This window comes from Larus michahellis, chromosome 1, assembly GCF_964199755.1.
Source record: "Larus michahellis chromosome 1, bLarMic1.1, whole genome shotgun sequence".
Lineage (NCBI taxonomy): Eukaryota > Metazoa > Chordata > Aves > Charadriiformes > Laridae > Larus > Larus michahellis.
In genome coordinates, this window is record NC_133896.1 from 97,577,429 (window position 1) to 97,601,224 (window position 23,796).

The following is a 23,796-nucleotide window of genomic DNA, read 5'->3' on the forward strand; positions in this document are numbered from 1 at the left end:
GCTTTAACTTTTGGTCAGCCCTGAAGTGGTTAGGCAGTTGGACTAGATGGTTGTTGTAGGTCCCTTCCAGCTGAACTGAACTGAACTACGCTATGCTACTCTACGCTATGCTACTCTGTTCTGTATTTTTAGTGTATAGTAACATGTGAGACTCTGGCTTTCGGAGCCAGAACTGCATAAGAACCGGGGAATGTCAAAAAGTATTGTCCAAGTTCTGTTATCCTGGACTGGTGGATTGGACTGATAAGACCAACATCACCACATTCATTTGTTTCAGTTTCCCAATAATCGTTAAGGAATTTTTAAGGAGTTACTGTGAGTTTCAAACTGAAATTGAGTTTGAAAATATTGAAGTTACATGTTTTGTTTTTTCTTCTTCAGGACACCAATGGAGCAATCTGGAAGCTGGATTTGACTTTTTCTAATATGGTAAGTCTGTGTTCTTTTTCCTTCTTCTGATTTCTTCAATTCCTTTGCAATAACTTCCTTTAACTATATTGCATGCATCTGGAATGAAGTTTGTGTTTTATGAAGCTGCACAGTTGAAAATTTTAGCATTGAAACATGTTGTTATTTTTTTTCTTAAAAAAAATATTTTCATAATGTTGTTGATTATAATGATTGTGCAGGATTATAAAAAAAAAAAATTGATTTTTGATTCCTGAAATTTTGGCTGCCAAATTCAAGTTACCTTAAAGGAGTTTTATGCTCATAAGCAGGTAATAAAAGTTGCATGTATGCAGGAAATGAGTTCAAGGAGTATTGATATATCCTATCTAGATAGGTGTTTGAAACAATCCTTACTGTTATCTCTAAATGACATAAGAACCAGGAAAAACACGGAGAAGATGAAATACACTTCCCACGTTTTATCCTACTGGTTACTAGTGTTACTGCTGGAAATGCTTTTGGAGAAATAGACGACACAGTTAAAATGGGGGCAGCTGATTTTTGCTCCCAAATGTATTAAAGTAAATGGGAACAATCCCTTTGAGTGGAAAAAAGTTATGTGGCAACATGTAAAATTATGTTCCAAGAATTTTATGGTAAATAAAAGATATACAAAGCATACTATAAAAACTAATGTAAAAAATGTATAGCAAAACCTAAAATCCTTTGGATGATGAAATGATTTCCCAGGCAGCATAAGACCTAGGTTTGAGAGCATCTTCTTTGACTTCCGAGCAACAGCTCTTTGTTACAAATGCTAATTCCAAGCCTGAAACCACTTAATGAAAGGCATTGCCCTTTATTTTCACACAGAATATGATAGAATTTTAAACGAACGGATGCTCCTACATTAGTTTTGCTCATGATCTTCTTATGGACATTTAAATTTTTAAGAAAAGTGAATTTCATATAGGTACCTCATGTGTGCCAAACTTTATTCACACGAACAGCACCTGTCTAGATTTTTCAGGTTCGCTGGTGGTATGGCTGGTAATTCCATATAAGTGCAGCTTCAGAATGTAGGAGAATTTCTGTTCTGTTTTGCACTGCAGACCCATGATCCAGAGTGTCTGTATACCTTTCACTCCGGTAGGATTGAGGCCGTGAGTGTCTCTCCCATTACATACCTTATGGCCACCACTGCTCTTGACCGTAAGTACACTATTCCTTTCCTCTCATACCACTGTAATTGTTTTTCAAGAGTAATGATGCTTGGTTTGGAGCTATTCTGTTCTGAACTGAAGTTCAATATTTGTTCATGAAAAATCACTTTACAGACAATTGTTATTCCTGGGATTAATTTTTTAATAGTTAACACAAATCATTAATGTTTTGAAACAATGTATTAAGACTGCTTCATCTTAAAAGCCTGGGATTTTAACAAGAGAAGTTTTTAATGGGAAACTTTGTAAATTCTGTTCGTTCTGAAGGAATGGCTGAAAAGATGAGACATTTGGTTTCAATAACAGCACTTATATTCAAAGCTCTGTATCAGTAAGTGTTGGGATTTTTGTTCTGTAAGGAATTACATACATCTCTAGCATTGTGTAAGTCATTGTGAATATTAATATTTGTGGCTTTCTTAGAAAATGCAATAGCTATCATGCTCTCAGTGACAGCTAACATGTAATTACAGACATACTTATTTACCTTCTGTAAATATTGCAATTTAGGCCTCTCACAGTTAGCTTTATCGTGCTTTGAAAGAAGAACCACTGGCCAGATCATTAACAATGTCATTTACGCTCCTCAAAAAATGCTACAAGGTCTTTAACTCAATTCTTGTCTGCAGTATCTTGTCATTTGTCTGTGTTATACAATGTACATGCTCTTCTAGCCTGAAGACAAACTCCTACCAGTTGAGCAAATGACACTTAGGATATATGCCAGCTGGAGTGGAATTTTATGCAGACCAATATGTGTGTCTACGAATCTGTTAATTTCACCTCTGGTGAAATTGGCTTTTCTTTGGACAATCTCCCATTTTCATCCATTTAAATATTTTCCTCCCTAGGCAATCCCAAGTAGTAGCGTATCATCTCTTCCTATGTTGTCAGTACAGATTTTCCTTACAGCATGCCACAGTTCTGTGATTATGTGAAAATTACACATGGTGGTCTGCATGGGGCTTCTTGTTACAACCCTCAGCCCTGACAACTCTTGGGAGTGTGTAAGTTTAAGAGTGAAGAAAGCTTATGTTTTTTTCATGAGCACCAAGCTAGCTGTGGTATTCTGTAACCACCAGTTATGTCTTTCCAAGCAGGCGTTTGATACTCAAAGAGAAAAATTAGTAACATTCTATCCAGCTTTTAATTCAAATAAATGGACATTTCTCCATAAGTCTTATAATGTAAGTGACGTGGCAAGAAATAAATTATTACTGTCTCCTTTCCACGCAGGGTCAGTGCGCATCTATGATTTCATCAGCAACAGCGAACTGAGTGAAATTAAGTTTAAACAAGGAGGAACAGCACTGACATGGGCACCTCGTGTCGTGAGTTTTTGCTAGTGTGTTAACAAAAATTCAAAAGGGGCCTATGAGCCTGTCAGCAACAAGAAAACTGCTCACCTTAAAGAAGTCACTGTTAGGCCATGGTGGAATTTACTGTAGTAGTACGTATATATAAGTTTGTGGGGTAGTATATATGTATACAGTATATCTACAGTTTGACTTTACTGTGGATTATCAGGTATCCTACTTTGTGTCCTCCTGAGATTTTAAAATCAGATCTCAGTATGCAGTCCCAGGAAGTAGTAGTCTTAGATAATAAACTAACAGCTTCTATTTAACCCACGCAGAGTAATCGTCAATTCACATGAGTTAGTTAACACATTTAGAAATGACAGCCCAGACAATCCACAAACATTTGGAGATGAATCATAAAAAACTGTTGCCAGAACTGATCATTTGTGGAGTGTGGAGTCTATCACTTTTAGACATATTTGCTAATTTTAATTAAAATAGTGTCTAGTTACATTCTTGAGGAAACGTAGCAAGCCTGGTGGGTTAATTATAAGCAAATTTATGGAGGAAAGTGCTCTACTTGAATTTCCAAGGTGGGGGTAACACTAGGACGATGCTCTTATAACTATAATTCTGGCCATGCAGACTTTCAGGGATGCTATTAGGTGATGACCTGTACGTTCAAGACATAAGCCAACTGACACGATAAATTGTTCAGCATTACAAAACTGACTCAGTTCAGTTTTACAGAAGTTGGTACTAAACACAATATGAAAAACAAGGGTACTTAGTTTAACTAGCTGCATTTAAAATCCCATTAGATACTTACATATAGCTTAAGGTGCTCAAATGTATTTGAAAATCTGTCCTATTAATCTAAGAAAATTTCATCCAAGGTACTTTGAAGCCTCTGTATTCCACAATAGCGTCATAGGCAAGCTAGCAACATACAGGTTAGATACGTGAACAGTGACATGGATTTAAAACTACCTAAATGGCTGGGCCCCAGGGGGTAGTGCTCAGCAGCACAAAGTCCAGTTAGAGGCAAATCTCCAGTGGTGTACCCTAGGGGTTATTATGGGTGCAGGCTGGAGAATTGGGCTGAGGAGAATCTCATGAAATTCAACAATGGAACATGTGAAGTCCTGCATCTGAATAGGAACAACCCCAGGCACCAGTACTGCCTGGGGGCCCACCAGCTGGAAAGCAGCTCTACAGAGAAGGATCTTGGGATCCTGGGGGACACCAAGATGACCACAAGCCAGCAATGCACCCAAAGAAGTCCTACAACATCCTGGGCTGCATTAGGAAGGACATTACCAGTTGGTTGAGGGAGGTGATCCTTCCTCTTTACTCAGCACTGGGGAGGCCACATCTTGAATGCTGGCTACCTAGTAGAGGAAAGATACATAATTAATGGAGTCAAACGCAGAGCCATAAATTTGATGTCCGTGAGTGACTCCTCTTGGTCATTTCCTGAGCAATGCTATTGTACACCTGATTATTACAGAGGGGATTTTTAAGATAAGACGTCATGGGCTGATCTCCCCAGATAACAGGAAGACGGTTACCCCCAGCTCCGTTCTGAGCAATAAATATTTTCATACCTAAGATCATACTTCTGCTAATTGCTCACAGATCTTCTCCATTCACTCTCATCTTTTCACATAGCAATTGTCCTTCTGGTCTCATTTCTCATGTGCATTAACATTCATCTGTGCCGTGTCTAGAGCTGGCTCGCCTTGGTAAATCACTTCAAGACACTACCATGTACGGCTAATATCAGCTAAATCTGCAAGTCCAGCTAGATCCAGCTAAAACACAGGCCTGTTTCTGTTAACTCTTCTCTCTCACGTTTCAAGCCTGTCTACATTGTTAGCAATTGGCTTACCTACACGGCTTATGGTAAAGACTCCATAGCCTCCTCTTTCCATCTCAAGTAGCTGTCCCTGTTGACAGCTGTACTTTACAAGGAGTCAGCCAGACCCCAGTCTGTCCCCTTACCTCTTCAAGAATCATACCCATATTCCATGCCCAATATTATATTCAGGGTAATATAATCATTCCTTTTTTGAGTGCCAACTCTTTTTCTTAAGAAGCTACGGATATATTTGTATATCAGTATGAATTACCTCTTCCTGAGATGTTACAACCGCATCCTCATTAACATTTCTAGTCTCAATGGCATGTTATCCATAAAGAAACGAACCAATCCAAGCAAAAAAATAACCATCGGTCGTCCCACTCCCTTTATGGGAGAGAATAAACAACATTTCCCACGTATGAAACATTCTTTGTGCTTTAGCAACACTTCTATGTAAGGTGAGTTACAGGTTAACACCCGAGCATGTGCCATACAGATTCTTATTCTAAACTCTCAGATCTACACTGTGATTTTTTTTTCTTCATTCTTCTACTCAAAGGTAAATCCAAATGGAGGTCTAATTGCTGTGGGATTTGAAGATGGTGTTGTCCGCATAATTGAGGTTTATGATCCCAAAGGACTGCCTGTCCTTGCAGGACAGACTAATACAGAGAATGCAAAGATAAATCTTAAACAAGCTTTCAAACCTCACGCTACTGCAGTTACAGCCTTGGCATATGAACGAAATGGAGATGTGCTTGCCACAGGGGTATGTATCACTTCTTTTGGTTATTTTTGTTAAGCCACAAATGTAGAGATTATTTTAAAAGATAAGGTGAAGTTTTTTTATTGACAACACAGTTATACTTCTGTTACTGCCCTCGATCACTTCTTGTAGTTCTCTGCAGTGCTGCAGGAAGAGAAGGATCTGTTTGCACTCACATTTGTTTTATGAAGGAAAGCAACTGTGTAATTCATACAATTCATTTTGTGAATTGCTGGACTGTTTAGTGTGAATACTGTAATCCCTTTTGAAGATGGATTTGGTTCATTTTGGAATTAGTTTAGTAGTATCTTGGAATTAGTATAAGCAAGTCCATTCATACACCACCTTGGCAGCACTCCAGCTGCTGTGCAGCCCTGCTTGGCCTTACAACAGGATCAACTAGTTGGTTTGTCAGTGTGCCTGCTAGTCTTGGAGATGATTTCCAGTCAACGTGGTCTCTCTTTCTAAAAGCTAGCCTTCAGCCATGATCAGTGCATTTACAGTTACGTGTTCCCTGAGCTGAATCACCATGCATTTCACTTAATGCTGCCATTTAGCATTTAGGATTTAAGCTGCCATTTTCTTGTTATCCAGGGAAATCAGTCTGTGCTGTCTTATCCGAAAAATTGTGCCTGAGCCTGAGCTTTACAGGAGCTCCTGTGGCAATGGGCAGAAAGCACATGGCTGGAGATGCCGGTAAGGCCCATCAGGGCAATTTAGGGCTATGTAGTGCACTCAGACCCCTGGAGCAAGGTGAGCAGAATCTTTATTTCCTCCTTGTAATCATCATGGAAATGCAATTCTAAGTTGCAAATCACTTGTAAGTCCCCCTGTTGAGCCACAAAACATTTGAAGTTTGTGTTCTGTCATAAAGTACTTACAGCCTTTTGAATTTTTGGTCAGATTTGATTCAGTCATCATCTTTGTTTTTGTTTTTCTCAGAGTAAAGACAAAACCGTTTTCTTTTTTGCTGTTGAAGATGAATACAAGCCAATTGGTTTCATCTGTGTCCCTGGGCCTGTGCAGGCATTACAGTGGTCTCCACCTTCTCATGTGAGTAATGCATGTTTGTTTTCTTTCCCTTCCTACAGGGTTAAAATGTCATTTTGAAAGGAACTTCCAATGAAAATAGATGAAGATCCATGACCACCCTGGCCATGTTCTCTATAGACAATGCAAACGATGTTTTGCTACTTAGTTCTTCGTGCTGTTTCAGAATTACAGGTTCTGTATAGCTGTATCTCTGGTCCAGTCACTTTGGACGTATTTTGGACTTTGGATAATAAAGAGCAGAAACATATGCAAACCACAAAATTTTGCTCAGCTCTTTGAGTTCCTGCCTTGAAGAAACAAGCCCGTGCCTTAGCTTTTGGAAGGTCTTAGCCTTCTTTGATAAAAGAGTTATTTAAACATTATTGTCTGTGCCTCTTTCCCATGTTAAAACAGTCTTTTTCAAAGCTTTTGGTTGGAATTCAAACTGTGTGTTTGAAGTGTGTCAGTGACACATTCAAATAGTTTCTTGGTAATATTTAAAAAGTTTTATAAGGTTAGAGTAACATCTGAAATTTGGTTGGTCCAATATTCTTATTTTTAAAGGAGACTGTTCATTATATTTAGACACTGACAAAGTGGCCAGCAAGATATGTTATACTGGTGCACAGGGGCAAAGTGTAGCTATTATTGCTTGTGCATGGGAACTGATAAAAACTGCATTGGCAAAAGAAGTCTTGCTGCTATGAACTCTATCTTACTGCAGAAATGACAGATCTTGATCTGACAGTTGCATTTTGAGTCCCTTCCTTAAGGACAAGGTACTCCTACTTACTAAAAAAGCACCCATCATGTCTCTGATATGTTAGGTTCCTTCTGAGTAATTTGTCTACTGGTATCAGGTCTCCGCTGCTAGATATGAACACTTACTAAACATAGTACAAGCATCTGAGTGTTACATTACCTTTTTCCTCTTTAAAAAAACCACCTTGGTGATTAAATACTATACATTTAATGAATGCATTTGTAAGGCTGAGATTTTATAGACATAAAACCCATATAATTCTAGTTAAGGTTTCCATAGCAACTCTAATATGCCCCCTTTGTACATTTTTAGTGATGGGTCAGATAAAATAACCCTTTCTCTATTCTCCAGATTGCTTAAAAAATTGAAACTAAATACAGATTTGCCTTTTAAAATCTCAAAACACTAAATAATTATTACCCTTACCTCACCTATTCTTCCTAATTTAATATTTTAAAGGACCTGGCAAGTACCAGCAAAGAACAAACAAACTCAAATCTAAATAGCATTTGGCAAGATTCTGAGCCCAGTCTTGAAGATATAAGGGATTCATTAGTATAGAAATGTACGAACTTTCAAACAATTATCAAAACAAAACCTCATCTGCTAACTTTTGGGTCAGATCCGTCCTTTAATTTACCTAAACTACCAAAATATCATCATGCTGCTTCCAAGCTAGACGGTGTCAGAATGATAGCTGTTTTGTATATGGCAAGGACTTCTTCAATTCCTTAGCTTTGCCTGGGATACACAGTGTAAAAGAAGCTCACTGATTTCTGGTGTCCATTTAAAAGAGTCCATTTAAAAGTGTCCATTTAAATAAGAGCACAGTTAGAGTTAATGCCTTCTGGCTGGAGCTTGGCTTTGTGCCTATGCATCTTCTGACTAACTTTTTCACATTTCTCTCAATTCCATGTATATGTCTGCCCTATACTTGTATTTTCTGTGGTTTTGTACAGGTGAAGAGCACACTGCTCATCCTTTGTGAGAATGGCTTTGCTCTCCAGGTTCCTGCCCCTCTTCCTGAGGAACATGATACAATGTCCACCTATCAAATAAAAAACCTGCCGATGCAGTACTTCCATTTTTATAGTATTAAATCCCGAATCAAGGTAAATAACCTTCCTGCAGAGGAATTACATGCTCTTCATGTTCCAGAGGACAAAACTACCCAAAAAGGTTTCTATTCTCTGTATTGCATCATAGAATTTTTTGCTAAGCTTCTTGAAAGGGAAGGACAAATAGAGTCCATTTGTGTCTGAGTTTCAACGTTTGAAATTACAGGTTGTTGTTTGTTTACTCAAATAGAACACACATCACACTGAAAGCATGAGGTGCATTTTGATTAAAATTAAAAGATAGTATTAATGAAAGGGAAACGGTTTGGTAATTTGGTAATTTTCAGAAAAAATATGTTTCTTGTGGTTGATGGTAGCCCTGTAGGAAATCCCTGTGAACAGTAATAAAACAATCACGTGGTCACTTTGAGGCAAGCATGAAACATCTTTTTTTTTCAGCAGTTACATATTTATGATTTTTTAAAATGTTTTGATAACTTTAAAGGTGTGTTTTTATTTCTGAATGAGAACTAGCATTTTAGAAGATATGTGGGGCAAAGGAAAAGAGTTATGCCTGCTCTCAGCTGCAGTTAATTTTGTGAAATCAAAAAGCAAGCTGATGTTAAGGCTCAGGAGCAGAGCTCCAATGAGTAGGTTCTCAGTCACGTTCCATCCACTATAATCGAACAACCTCTCTGATTCTAATCTTAACCTGTGACTTCTCTGCTTTCTCTATTAACTGCTCCTGTCTTCTGAGTGGTGCATTACTGAATGTCAGGCAAAGCCTCATTTCTTGTTAAGACTAGGAGGAAGTCAGCTTTCAGGAGAAAGATTTCTTGGTGTTTTTTTCACAGGAAGAACCACAAGAATGATCACAAGGCTAATATACATATCTTAGGAAAGACTGAAAGAATGTGTGTGGAGTTTTGGAGGTTTGGGGGTTTTGGGTTGATTTTGTTTTGGTTTGGTTTTTTAAGTTAAAAGAGAAGAATATTGTTGGGAGACAATATAAATCTTTAAAAATAGAAAAAATTTATACAGAGAGAAAGAATATTAATTGCTCTATCTTTCCTCTAGGAATAGATCAATAATTAATAAATTGCAACAAGGATGTTTTAGATAAGATGTAACAAAAGATTTCTGACAGTAAGGATGGTGAAGCACTGAAATAGTTTACATAGGCTGTAGAGTCCCCATAGTGGACTTTTAAAGGGTAGATGAGACAAACATCAGCCGATAACATTTAAGGTTTAGCTGATTCTGCTTTTGGGCAAAAGAATGCTCCTTTGAGATACTTTCCAGACCTTTGTCTATGATTTGCTATCTAATATCTTCTTAGGAAGATCCTGGTTTAGAGAATATTTGATATTTGTTTATGCTAAAGTAGGCTTGAATGGAAAGGAGCTTTTAAAGGTTTTATAAATCTGCAAATGTCTTCCCTTCATTGTTCAGAAGAAGTAAAATCAGTTACTGCTGCTTTTTTTACTTTACATCAGTGATGGATTAGAACTCAGGAATCTGAGTTCAGCTTTCCAGTGCTTTTCTTTCTCCTGGGCAGGCAAAGGACAGGGATTAGGAGTTCTGCAGGAGTAATATGTGCTAATAGTGGTTGTTTTGGGGAATAATGTCTCTGAGGTTATGCTGAAGTCTGCTTCTCATGCAGAATGGTTTCTATTTCAAAGGACCATGAATTAAATTACTTTGGAGGAAGGAAATGGGGGCATTTCCACTGGAGACTACTGTGAAGTCTGGTTGATGTCTGCTTAGTTGAAGGAAAAGAGATTTCTCTAGATACTCTGTATATATAATGCCAGGACCACCTTGGATTTCATTTATAAGACTCCTTCAGTCAGTAAAGCATGGAGTGCCTCAGTTTCATGTCTCCATATTTCTCTGCGTGTTGTAATAGCTGGAAGAGGAGATTGCACTGAGAGAGAAAAAAAAGCAGGAGAAGGAGAAAGCAAAGCTTGAATGGATAAAGCATCAACAGGAGATGGGAAAGGAGATAAAAGAAGAAGAAGAACCTGAAGAAGAACCCGAAGAAGAGCCATTGCCACCTCTCTACATACCAGAGGAGCCCAGTCCCATCCTCTGTGGCTTTTATTCATCACCAGGAAAATTTTGGCTTTCCTTGGTAAATTAATTTTTAGTTCATGTTGATGGGATTGCAAAATGCGGCAACCTTCCCTTCACGTCTGGGTGCCTTAGAAAACTGATTCTCTAGGCCATGGAATCCCCTTCATACTTGGTAGTTTCAGTGGTCTTTGTGAAATAAATCAGTAGCGTAACTCCGGTTCAGATTGTTCAGTAAGTTTCCAATAGGTATGCTTCTTGGTGATGCCTGAATGAGCACAAAGACTAAGCTGTTCCCTCACAAGCAGACAGTAGAACCTTAACGTATTGGTAATTCCAATAATCACCTGTAATTCCATTGATCATGATAGATTTTTCTCTGTGGGTAAAAAGGACCTCTAGATGATTGGAAGTAACATTTTCTAACCTGTAGTAGACCCTTAAGAAAGGAAGAATTATTCTGAAAATTGCATTTACCTGGTCAGCTGCTTCAGTGTTCTTTTGTTACCATTTCTTTATTGTCCTCCTCAGGGTGGGTATGACTCAGGGTTCCTCTATCACTGTGAATTCTCCTCAAATGATGACCAAGACAACCCTGAAAACAGGCAAGATGAACCCTTTGAAGCGATTCCTATTGAGGGCACTGACAACAATCCCATCCACCGAATCTCCTTCAGGTAAAACATTGTAGTGTAACACTTAGCTTCATGATAAAGCTTGATGCAATTGAACTTGGAAAGAAAGAGGATACACTGCTTCGTCCTTTTTTTAATTGTAGGTCAACTGTAGTATGCAGGAACTATCTCAGGTTTTCCTGGCACCGAATTTCACTTAAAATTCCTAATGGACACAGTGGGGCACTGTGTCTAACAGAATAATTTTAAAAGCCCTTCAAAGATGAAAATGTCTGATATTTAATTAAGTACTGATTAGGACTCAAACATCCTAGGCTGTAGATCTCCAGGAGACCCATTAAAAGCCTCTGCAAATTGTGATCATCAGAACAGCTGTTCTTTTTGGTAATTAGCAAAGAGAGGACACAGTTAGCCCTCAAGGAGAACATATAGGGATCAGTCCATCCCTCTTGTGCAGAGGTAACAGGACGAATGAAAATGGTAAACTATTTTCAGACTCCTGATATTAGGTCCCCTGTAAGGCTAGGCATGATCTTCATCTAAGGAAGCAGGTTTAGTTCAGGCTTTACAGCTGGCTGCATTCACTACCATCCGTACTAGGTGGAGAGCAGGGAGGGACAACTGTTTTTCTAGCTCTTGGTGTCTGCTGCCCTGCACAACTCGGGGCTGAGACCAGTTCCGTGATGCTCAGCAAGTGCTGGAGCATTCCTGAGCTGCTAGTTAGCTGCAAAAAAGTTTGTAGTAGTTTCACACATACTTTAAATGGTCCAAATACTTTGCTCCCAGCTTACAAACTTGGGAAGGCTACATTTATTCAGATAGATTAGCTCTTCTAAAGAAGTGTCATGTTTTGAGCTGAGACCTTACTTGTTTGAAGTTGCCTGTTATTACTGTTTCTTGTTGCTTATTTAACAGTACCAGCAGACTACTGATGTTCTGTGGGATGCAGAATGGCGCACTGCGTGTTTATCCTCTGCAAGAAGAAGGCCTCTCAGTGAATACCCTGAAGGAACACTGGTCCTTGAATGTACATGACAATGACTATGGCCAGATCCAGGGGATCTGTTCTAGTTATGATGATAGGTTTCTGATTACCTGTGGTGGAGATGGAAACATTTTTACTTTCAACGTCTTGTCTCCAGAGGATGTTCACAAAGAGCTAAAAGCCAAAATCCCCTCTCCTAGGGTAAGTCGCTACCCTTGTTCACTGAATTAGGCCTATTTACAATGAAACTACTGCAGGTGGAAAAAATCCAGTTCAATTACTTGGCATCATAGATCTTTCATAGCAAAAGCTGAGGTTTCCAAACAATTTGGAAGAAGAGCTCTTGCGAAACATTCTGTAATGAACAGGCACTGACTGGATTGTTCCATCTGCATGTTTTGTGTTTTTCTCCAAATAAACATAGTATGTGTTCTTCATATGTAATATTCTACTAGTCTTTCCCACTCAAATGTGTAATCATGCACATTCCTAGAATGAAAGAACCACAAGGATTTGTCATATTTAATACCTGTCTTGGATTTAGTTCCAGTAAAGTGTGATTCTGCTCTGGATGGGGATTCTAGAAATAATGTTGGAGAATACCAAATGTATAGTTTCTTTGTGCATCTAGTACATTCATATACAATTCAGAAGTTGGACTTTTTAAATTCGCAAAATAGCGCAGCATGATGCTGATGCTGTTGCTCTTTCACTCTTGGACAGCATTACCAGTAATGATTTTACAGGTGTCCGGTAATCACAGTAGACCTTATCACCTTTATCACATTTGAACCGATGACACAGGAACTCAACAACAATTCTACTCATAATACACAAGAAGAGAGAGTTGTCAACTCCCCCACTAAAATTGTTCAGACTTAATTGAATCATCCAAAATTAAACACATTTTAAAAAACTCTTGAGTGCTTGAATTACACAAATATAACTTGAAAGAAGCGGTGAGACCTGTTGAGTGAAGAAGCACTATCATGCACAATGAATTTTGGAGTAGATATACATTCGGTACAGTTTAAAAATCTTGAAAGTGTCAACATAAAACAAATTCAACTTTTAAATATTTTTAATATTAATTGGAAACTACATTTTGAAAGATGCTTGACAAGGGAAACAGAGAGCAAATTGTGATTTTGGTCATTTAGTTAAATTGTTCATGACTAGTTGGAATTCTTTACCAGTATCACAAGAATATATAGCACTAAGAATAGACTCAAAATTATTTTCTTAAACTAAGTGAATGATTGGAACCTGTTATATCAGAGCCTTATTAGCTCCAGTGTTACAAGTAGTATTAACATAGAATTATAAAGCACATATATACAGCTTTGTCATTTTGAGTATGTAAGTAGATCTATATGAAGATCTTTATGTTGAATTTCTATTGTTCAGACTAGCAACATTGCTTAATGACTATCCTAATAGAGTTTTTCCCTTATCAAAGTGTACCTTCATTAAGTATCTACTCTAGTTTTAAGTCACATGGAAGATTTTAAAAATTCTGTCTTCATTAAATGTAATGGGATTCTTAGAGAATCAAATACAAATCCTCTGAAACTAATTGAGTTAAATTACAGATCAATTTAGTATGACTGTATTCACTGTAAGATGATAGGCCCCCCTCTTTTTTTAGAGCATAACTGCCTAGGGAAATGAGGCTTGTGTAACTGCAGTGTCCATCCATCTGTCATTATTCACGGCTAATAATTGTGAACCCATTATGCAGTCAGCAGAAGCAAACCAGATGAATTACACATGTAACTTGGAATTAGCCCAGGATATGTTGTCTCTTGTCAATGTGGCAGTGAGAGGAGACAAGAGAATTGGGTTTGGGGGGTAGTAGGGAAGCAAAGATATTATGGGACAGAATGAAGTTAGGGCAAGCAATGATGTAATGGTTAATGATGGGAAGGATGTAGGATTTGTGTTCTCTGTCCCTAAGAACTATGCTTCATTTGTTCTTTTACTCATAAACCAACTAAATTGCTTTTTGTTCTTGAAACATTAAAACTTGGTATTTAAGGCCCATAAAGCAATATTGATCATGAAGGTTTCTTTTGGTTTTGTTAGAGGCAATGGGAGCTCTGTCCTAATGTTTGTAAAAGCTTTATCGTCTGTTGAAACTATCATTGCTTGTTTAAAGGCAAGACAACATTTTTATTCCAGAGTGGTCTTGAGAAGGACAAGGCTGCTGAAGACATTGAGGATCCCAATGCCTACAAGTAAGAGATGTTTGGATAATGATGAAAGAGATTTTCGAGTGTTGGTAGCTCTTTCTTCAGACCGTGTATTTATTTTTGCCTCCTAAGAGGAGGGAGAAGTTGACTGCCCTGAATTTGGATCATTTCCTTGTTACACACAAAGTTTTTTCAGCCTTTCCCTCTACTTCATCTACTTTTCTGTGGTAGTAATTCAAAGATGGTACTCTGAGACTTATTTAACTTCAGACTACAGAGACAACACAAGGTCAAGGTCAAAGCCCCATGATGTTAGGACTGTACAAATATACAGGAAGATGATTCCTTTTTAAATTACCTTCAGAGCCATTGAGTTGGCTGGAAGTTTAAGCCTGTCAAGGAAATCTAAAAGGTTACATAAACTGTAATCTTTCCTCTCTTCCATTGAGATAACACCATTTCCTTTTTCGTGTGTTTTCAGCATTGAGGAAGTCAAACAGAAAAAGGAGTATGAACGGGTAATGAAGGAAGCTGAAGGGAAAAAAAAAAAGAAAAGAGAGGAGTTAATTGCACTGAGGCATGAGTTCCTTTATCTTCTTCAAAAGAACCAGGAGTTGCCCAAGCACATGCAGCTGCACAGAGAGGTACATCTGGTTTTTATGAGAGTCATTTATATTTAGAGACACATTCTTGGTGAATGTTGCTACAAGATGTGTTGGGGCCAAAGATGTCCAACCCTTTGGACTAAGGTAGTTCTATGAATATATAATTTGATGGGACTTCTGAGTCACAGGTGATGATTTGTGCCATTTAAGAAGCATGTGAGAAAAATGTGGTTCTCTGCGGAGATCTCAATAGCTCCTGAAATACAGGATTGTGTTGACGTGCATGGAAAACTGGCACCTGGGAAAAAATACCTATTACCAAAACCGAGCAGCCAAGATAATGTGATATTGGGTTTTTGTGTCTTTCTGCAGCAGTATGAGATGGACCGTAGGATCTTTGAGGAACTGGATAGGCAGACAGCACAGAGAATACAGTTGGTGCAAAAAGAGCTGGCTTGGGAGCGTGAGAAACAATTGATTGGACTACAGAAACTACGAAATCAGTAAGTACCACTTTTCTTCTACTTCTCCCTCTGACGTTGCATGGGCTTTATCATTTATGATGTACCTGCCACAAGGAAAAAGAATGTGATTTTTTTTTTTTTTTCCTCATATAGTAAATATTTTTTCTGTTCTGTTATGATTCTGTTCTTATTTTACTTGGAACATACACAAGAGTATATATTGATATTTGGGTGTAATTACTTCTTTTGAATCTTTGGTAAAAATTCAAATATGCAAATCAGGGAAGTAGTGTCATTCTGATTCACTTCTATATGAAGAAAACTAGGATTTGGTTTTTTTGAGACTAATTTTGCTTGGGTTTTTGCCAGTAAGTTCAGTAAGAACCAAGAACTCTTATTGGAACTTTGAAGAACAACCTATGAGATGAACTCCTGTTTTCAGGCATGTTGCGTGTCTGTCAGATGTTTTAATGTCACTGCTAACACAATGTTCTCTATACAGTTTAAAATTATGAAATGAACTTTCTCAAGAACACAAGTTTAAGCACGAGGTGCATTTTGGGTTGGTTTTCTTAAATCTAAGTATATAGCAAAAGATGAATTCCTAAAAAAAAATACACAATAGAAATAATACATAATAACAAAAACATCTTTCCCAGTGTGTGACTGGGAAAAAGACTTTAACGAAAAAGTTTTTAATCAGTCCTTAATGGAAGACGAAAGATATTCTCATGAAGAACCTGGTGTAAGTTTCAATATTGAGAGTGGTGTTACTATGTTTATTCTCAAGCATTTCCATTCCTGGATTGGATAAAAGTCAATAGATAGTGTCAGATATCATCATGCAATTACTTATTGACTTGTGAATTTGCATGTATTGATTGTATGTGCAATAAATAAATTACATTACTCATGTCCTTTGGGTCAAGGAAAAATGGTAGGTTGCACATAGTGACATCAGACAGTTTTGTCTAATTTGACTTTTCAGGTTTCGGGACTCACTGGAATTTGAAACTGTTGTTGTCCATGCTATTCAAAGCGATCATCAGATTTCCACCTACAGACTTCTAGCAATGTCTGAGAAATACTACCAAGAACGTCCATCATGGAAGAAGACAGTACTTAAAGGGGCATGGAAAGAAGCAGAAGAAAAGAAGATCATCAGAGAGACAAGGCGTATGCATAGGGCTAATGATGACCATTTCCGTTTTATCAGTAATATTGTTTCTGTCTTTCACCTCAGTTTGTTTTTCAGGAGTCCAAGCTAAAGAAATTATAATTTCTTTAGGTGTACAGGTAAAGAAATACAACTTTGGTATGCTTTTTTAGTACCTACATACATAGTAACACACATACATAGTTTTCCATGTTTAGGTCAATCTCGGCAATTGTCTGTCAATCCTGTGGGTAGAGCATGACGTAAAAGTCAAGTCAAAGAACATGAATACATTCGGAACATCCACTGCAGTGAAACTATACTGATCAACACTGGCTCTACAGTAGCCATCCCAGGCGGTTTGCAATAGTTGGGACTGCACTGTGCTGCGTGGTACTTACACCTTCACATTGTTACTTTTAGGTTCACATGGTAGAATTTTCGAGGGCGAGGCTGAAAAGCTGAAGACGTCAGAGGTCCAAAAGCCAACTGCACAGTATATAGAAAGCAAACGTGAGCAAATCAGAAGAATTGTTGAGAAATCTGACAAGGTGAAAGCTAAGATCATGAAGAGGAAGGCAGAGTGGGATGAATTGTGAGTCTTGGACTCTGTGCTCTTTTAGTTCTGCTTCTTGTCTGAGGTCAAGTAATGCTATTTAGATGTCATATGGCACTATAATCTCTCTACCTAGTTTTTTATATTCCTAATGGCTGTAATTAAAATGGTTGAGTTTTCGTGTATCTGTGAGTCTCAAGAGAGCATTAAAATCTTGCAGTTAGTTTCTATTGTTCTTCTAAAATATTAAATAAATTGAATTCAGCAACGTATCTGCATCCTCAGATAGGGAGTAAAAAGGTGTCTAAATCAATCATGACTGAGGGACACCTAGACTATTACAGTCGACTCTCAGTTAACCCTACCAGCACGACATAGAGCAGATGCTGTAACAGCTGAATGAAGTCAGTTGCGCTAACATCATGGCCATTATGTGAGTATTTGTGGTATGCCTTCACGCTCCATGCTGGTCTTTATCTTGAGAGGCAAGAAAGAGGGACAAGACATTTTTACTCATGAAAGTACAGAAGTTCTTCATTAGGAGATGAATGACAGGGAATGGGACCAATGTAGAGTCAGAGTGCAAGGATTTTTAAGGTTATTAAGTGTTTAACAATATAGAGTAGGATCAGGTATTCTGTGCTGCAGGCTTGTGGAGTGTTGACACATGTCTCCCTGAGGATGAGAGCATCATGTACTTTCTAAACCCAGAACTCAGTCCAAGTGTAGAGGTTTAATCTGTCCCGTGGCAGAGCTCTGTTATAAAATGGGGTTTTTTTTGGGGGAAAAAAACCAAAATAAAACCCACAAAAAACCCAACTAACAAACCAAAACAAAAAAAACCTAAGGTTTTTGTTCAAATGTGCAAAGATATTCTTCTCAAAGTAGCCATTGGTTCCTGAAAGCGATGTGTGTGATTCTTGATCCCTAGCTCACCTCCCAAGCCTTGCTGCAGAGATCAGAAGGTATGAAATGACCCTGTTTGTTCATCTGTACCAGTTCAGCTTTGTTTTGTACCTGCCAGATACAAAAGCAAACCTAGTGATGACTATGAGAATCCCAAGGATGTTGAGGACATCATAGAAACACAGGAAAATATGGGATGTTATGAGCTGAAGACTGCCAGTAATTACAGAGTCCCTGAACAGAAGTACATGAACACTGAGAAAAAGATGATGCAGCTTACATCCCTGGAAGTGTTGGTATGTAAACTGATTCATTGAAGTGTATATTTCCCCCTTTTTAGGGCAGAGAGGTTAGTGTATTAGTCACTGAAGAAATTTTTTGAAAGGAAATCAAAGTGGATGCGGGTGTGGTTCAGAGAGGCCTTGGAGGACAGACTGTCTTGAGTCAGGTTTAGTTTCAAATCAGCCTTTCTCTTGCGATCTGTTAGTGCTTCACCAGACTCAAACCTGAATCAATCCAAGATAACTCTCAGCTGGCTCTTTTTAAATGAGAGAGTTTACCTTTTCCAGTACTTCAGCAGGAATATTTGTCTTTTTGAATTCTTCAAAAAGTCTTATTACCTAGTAGCTGATATCCTTAAAACACTGAGCTAAATAACCCCTGCCATGAAATACATCTACAAAAACAGGGATGTGAGCAAGGACAGGTGTGTTTCTGGTGTGGCCTCTCCATATTTGCACTTTGGTAATCGCTGCTTCTGGGTACTAAGCATTGGAATCTTCCTGAGAAACCAGGTCTTTTGGAGCTGCCTTTCTGTGACAGGACTCCTACAGCTACCACACGTCTTTTAACCACAAAGACACAAGAAGCTCAAATGTGCATTATCTTTGTTGCTTCCCTTGTGACTTCTCATAGGAACTGTTTTTAATTTTATTCGGCTGCAGTGCCAGAGAGTGACATTACTTTAGCTAAAAGAACAATGAAGAAATGTATCTATTGAGCTTGGAACTGCCTAGTTGCTTTTTGGTAGGAAGGCTTATTTCTTACCCTGCTTACTGACAGAGAAGCCTCTTCTCTGTATGGTTTATCTTTTTCTGGCAAAGTGTAAGTTATACTCTTGAATCTTCTGGCCCTGAATCTTCTCCAGTCTTATCCTCATGAACTGGTTGCCTAATTGCAGGTACCTTCTTGGCTGGGTCACTTTGACAGCAAGGTCTAAGCATTACAGAAGCAACACTACAGTCTCAGGGAATTTGTTGGATCATTTTAATCTCATGCTTGGGCTCCAGTACTTCATTGATGTTACCAGATACAAAGTGATTAATCTAACTCAGTAGGACAAGCCAATGCAAACAAAGGGAATAGTTCTTGTTATAAATTCCAGGTTTATACACACGAAGAATTACAGTTACTTCAGGTGGCTGGTGTATAGGGTTGCTTTCTTTTATAAAGATCAGAGAAGTTTCTGCCAAATACATTAATGTTAGATCACATTTGATTATTATTTCGTGTGAAAAGAGGAAATTAATAGTGTCTCTTTATCACAGAATCACTGACTGAAGTTGGAAGACACTTATGATGGTAATCTAGTCCAAACCCTCCGCTCAAGGAGGGCCATCTAGACTAGGTTGCCCAGGACTGCGGCCAGATGGCTTTTTAGTATTTCCAAGGATGGAGACCCCACAACCTCACTGGGCAATCTATGCCAGTGCCCAGTCACCCTCACAGTAAAAAAGGGTTTCTTGATGATCAGAGAACCTCCTGTGTTTCAGTTTGTGTCCATCTCTTCTCGCTAGTTACTAGGCATTGCTAAAAAGAGCCTGGCTCCATCCTCTCTGCACCCTCCTTTCATGTATTTATATCCATTGATGAGATACCTGCCTGAGCCTTCTCTTCTCCAGGCTGAACAGTCCCAGCTCTCTCAGCCTTTCCTTATAGGAGAGATGCTCCAGTCCCCTAATCATCTTTGTGGCCCCTCACTGGACTGTCTCCAGTAGCACCATCTCTCTCTTGTACCGGGGAGCCCAGAACTGGACACATCACTCCAGATGTGACCTCACCACTGATGAGGAGGGATCACCTCTCTTGACCTGTGGCAACACTCCCTAATGCAGCCCAAGATAACATTAGCCCTCTTTGCCAGAAGGACACATTGCTGGCTCATGGTCCACTCGGTGTCCTCCAAGACCCCCAGGTTCTTTTCTGCAAAATTGCTCTCCAGTTGGGCAGTCCCCAGCAGGTACTGGTGCATGGGGTTGTTCCTCCCCAGATGCAGGAGTTTGCACTTCCACTTGTTGAACTTCATGAAGTTGCTGTCAGCCCATCTCTCCAGCCTGCCCCTCTGGATGGCAGCACAACACTCTGGTGTATCAGCCACTCCTCCCAGCTTTGCATTATCAGCAGACTTGCTGAGGATACACTTTGCCCCATCATCTAGATAATGGTGTTGAACAGAATTATTATTACAGAGTTCTGAATATAGAATTATTACTGAGGTCTGCCTACAGGCCAAGCAAGATGCAAACAAGTTGTTACAAATAGGTTTTGCTGCACTGGGCTGTTTAATTCCCATCTCTGACATCTGATATAAGTGTCACTTTTCAGATCAGTGGATCTTCATCTTGAGTTGCAGAAAACTATTCAGCTGATGCCAACGTTTTCTGAGTTGGCTTCGGGACTCTGGACTGCTGAAAGGCCTGGAGAGAATTTGTTTTGGAAATCTAGTGGCTTGTATGAAATCCAAAAGCATCTGACAGAATGTTACTTTCTTGTTTTTAATATTGTTATGTACTATGCTTCAAAAATTGTTCCACTTCTAACCACCTGCAGTAGCTGTGATTTTAGCTTCACCGTCACGTATAAAAGGCAAGAATCTCATCTGCCTTCCAGAATTTACATTTATGGAGAACTGCTGCACTGTCTTTGAGGTTATGTGAGGTAACAATGGGTTTGTTTCAATGACTATGTCAAAGAGGCCTAGATTTCTGTACAGCTGTGCATTTGGTAGTGTATATAGTAAATGTCCTCTTGGGTATGTTTCTTTTGTCTTGGGGATGGAAGCTTACTATACAAAATACTAAAAGAAATCTAATTTTCTTTTTGTTAGTGTATTAGTACTATATACTTGAAAAGAGGGCCATATATCAAAACTGAGATACTCTCTGTATTTAATGAGAGACAGCCCAAATGACTAAAGCTCTAAAACCCACAGCTTATTTTCACAGCCTCTGTCTGATTTCTGCACTGCTTCAACATCTCATGTCAAGGAACTTACAATGAAGTCAGAAACTGAGAGAATGGGGAAGCCTCATTTCCCTTCTTATACCTTTGCTGAAGGAGAGGGAGGGGTGGTTCCAAAGATTTTAAAGCCACAGACAGAAAGACAGCTGTTTAAAAATGCTCATGTGTGGAGATGGTACAGAAAAGAAAGCTAGTATGGAAAGAAGGAAAGTCAGTATGACAAGCCTGTTCACCATTACTTTTGTTGGGGAAGACTACGGACTATGTAAGTGTCCCAGGGGAATCCTACTAAAATTGCTTTTCCTTTGCAGATCCATAAGAAGAAAGTGAATATGAACAAAGAGATCATGTCTTTGCGGGATCTCAAGGTTTCTATTATTGATGAAATCAAATGTTTAGTGCAAGAATTGAAATCCATACAGGCAGCCTTGGATTTATCAGAATGCCTCCCTCTTCCCCTGATCCCTCAGTTACACCCAGATGAGGTTCCTGAAAAAAAATTTGAGTATGACAGTGACATCCTCCTGAAGTTCAAAGAGGAGCAGGAGGCCAAGGCAAAGCTCCAGGAACAATTGGAAGGGTCTCCCTCATCTCATGCACTTAGGCGTGGGTTTCTTCGAGCTCCTTCCATTAAAGAGACTGACCCTGTGGCACAGGTTGCAGGTGCACATCCAACGAAAACAGCATCATCTATGGTCACAGAGCAGCGAAAGGTTTTTGAGATTGAGAAGGCAGAGCCAACAGAAATGGAACTGGAAATTTTAAAGAGGGAGAAGATAAAAAATCTATACTTGCAGGAGACCTTGATTAAAAAGGTAGGTAATCAAAAGTTATTTTTTTCAGATTGAACAATCCCACTGCATCAGAAATAAAACCAACTCCTCTTCTGTCTCAGGATTGCAGCTACTCTTGCCTTTCCGAAGGCAAGAAAATGCTATCTGGTGCAAGTTTACAGTGTAAATCAGTATAAATCCCTAACTGTGGCTGTGTACTAACTATTATCACTTGAAAAACAGATCTTAGATTTCGTATTGATTGTTCTATGAAACTATGAGCTTAGTAGCCAAAAAGGACATGTAAAATGTTAGAAGAGGAAAAAAAGGAGCATCACTACAACTTCGTATATTCACAATGTTCTCAGCTCTTAAATAACTGTAGTCCTGACCCTTTGGTCTCAAAAAATGATTATAGAATTAGAAAAGGTACAAAAGAGAGTAACCAAAATGCTTAGTCACAGAAAAGCTTCTTTAAAAGGCACATCTAAATGGATAAAGCATCTTTGTCCTGGAAAAGGGCAGCTGAAAGGGTTGTAGCAGAGGCTATAAAATTATGAATAACATAGAAAAGGAGGGTGGGAATCATCTCTTAAAAGAAGGAGAGATATCAAATCAAATGGTCGTGTAGAAAGCTTGAAACATGCAAATGGAAATAGTTTTCCTGTCCAACAATAACTAAGCTTTGGAACTCAGCATTAGCATGTAGGGGAAGCTACAATGTGATAAAGTCTGGAAGAAAAATCCATTCAAAGCTGTTGAACACAAACATGCTGCTTCAAGCTCAGGATGTTGTTAAGTCAGAGTTTAGGAGGGTACAGAGGGGAGCCTGCCAGAGGTGTTCACTTGTTTGCTCCATTTCTTACCGTCTTTTCTCTAACTTCTGCTATTGGCCATTAACTCTTAGGTCTATCCCAGTACAGACAGCCTTGTGTTCATGTGTCTGAAGGCTTTGAGGAATATCCAAATGCTGCTGTGACCATTACATATATTTAAGTTAATGTTGGCAGCTGCTAATACTGATTTAACTGTAAATGTCTAAGAGAAGAGCCAGCAGGTATTCTCAAAGTAGTCTGTCAAGGCAGAAGACATATTTATTGCTACATCTGGGATTGTTACATGAACTACTTCAGGGTACTGTAAAACATTGTCTGAAGAGAATGTTTTTGCCTCCGTCTTCACTGGCAACCTCTCTTCCCACACCTCTCAAGTGGATGGACCACAAGACAGGGACTTGGGGAGTAAAGTCCCTCCCACTGTAAGAGAAGACCAGGTTCATGACCACCTGAGGAACCTGAACATATAGAAGTCTATGGCACCTGACAAGATGCATCCCAGAGTCCTGAGGGAATTGGCTGATGTAGCTACCAAGCCACTCTCCATGATATTTGAAAAGTCATGGCAGTCAGGTGAAGTCCCCCATGAAAAGGGAAACATTCCACTGATTTTAAAAAAGGGTGGTAAGGAGGACCCTGGGAACTACTGACCTGTCAGACTCACCTCTGTGTCTGGGAACATCATGGAACAGATCCTCCTAGAAGTTATGCTAAGGCACGTGGAGGTCAGGGAGGTGATTTGAGACAGTCAGCATAGCTTCACCAAGGGGAAGCCCTGCCTGACCAACCTAGCTGAATTGGTTGGATGGTCACGTTCAAAGGGTAGTGGTCAATGGCTCAATGTCCAGACGGAGATCAGTGTTGAGTGGTGTCCCTCAGGGGTCCATACTGGGACCAGTGCTGTTGAATATCTTCATCAATGACACAGACAGTGGGATCAAGTGCACCCTCAGCAGATAATACCAAGCTGAGTGGTGT

The 23,796-nt window shown here is 39.0% G+C and overlaps 1 protein-coding gene across 1 annotated transcript in view; it reads left to right on the forward strand.

Moving 5' to 3' along the window:
- Positions 1–23,796, forward strand: part of CFAP44 (cilia and flagella associated protein 44) — a 47,475-nt gene that overhangs the window by 13,740 nt on the left and 9,939 nt on the right. Inside the window, exons 11-26 of the mRNA XM_074572827.1 lie at positions 382–429; positions 1,503–1,602; positions 2,850–2,944; positions 5,338–5,547; positions 6,487–6,597; positions 8,299–8,451; positions 10,307–10,531; positions 11,002–11,147; positions 12,021–12,291; positions 14,272–14,327; positions 14,764–14,926; positions 15,260–15,390; positions 16,340–16,527; positions 16,931–17,102; positions 18,088–18,265; positions 21,521–22,024. Of these exons, the coding sequence (XP_074428928.1) occupies positions 382–429; positions 1,503–1,602; positions 2,850–2,944; positions 5,338–5,547; positions 6,487–6,597; positions 8,299–8,451; positions 10,307–10,531; positions 11,002–11,147; positions 12,021–12,291; positions 14,272–14,327; positions 14,764–14,926; positions 15,260–15,390; positions 16,340–16,527; positions 16,931–17,102; positions 18,088–18,265; positions 21,521–22,024 (2,751 nt within the window). The remainder of the gene's footprint in view (positions 1–381; positions 430–1,502; positions 1,603–2,849; positions 2,945–5,337; positions 5,548–6,486; positions 6,598–8,298; positions 8,452–10,306; positions 10,532–11,001; positions 11,148–12,020; positions 12,292–14,271; positions 14,328–14,763; positions 14,927–15,259; positions 15,391–16,339; positions 16,528–16,930; positions 17,103–18,087; positions 18,266–21,520; positions 22,025–23,796) is intronic.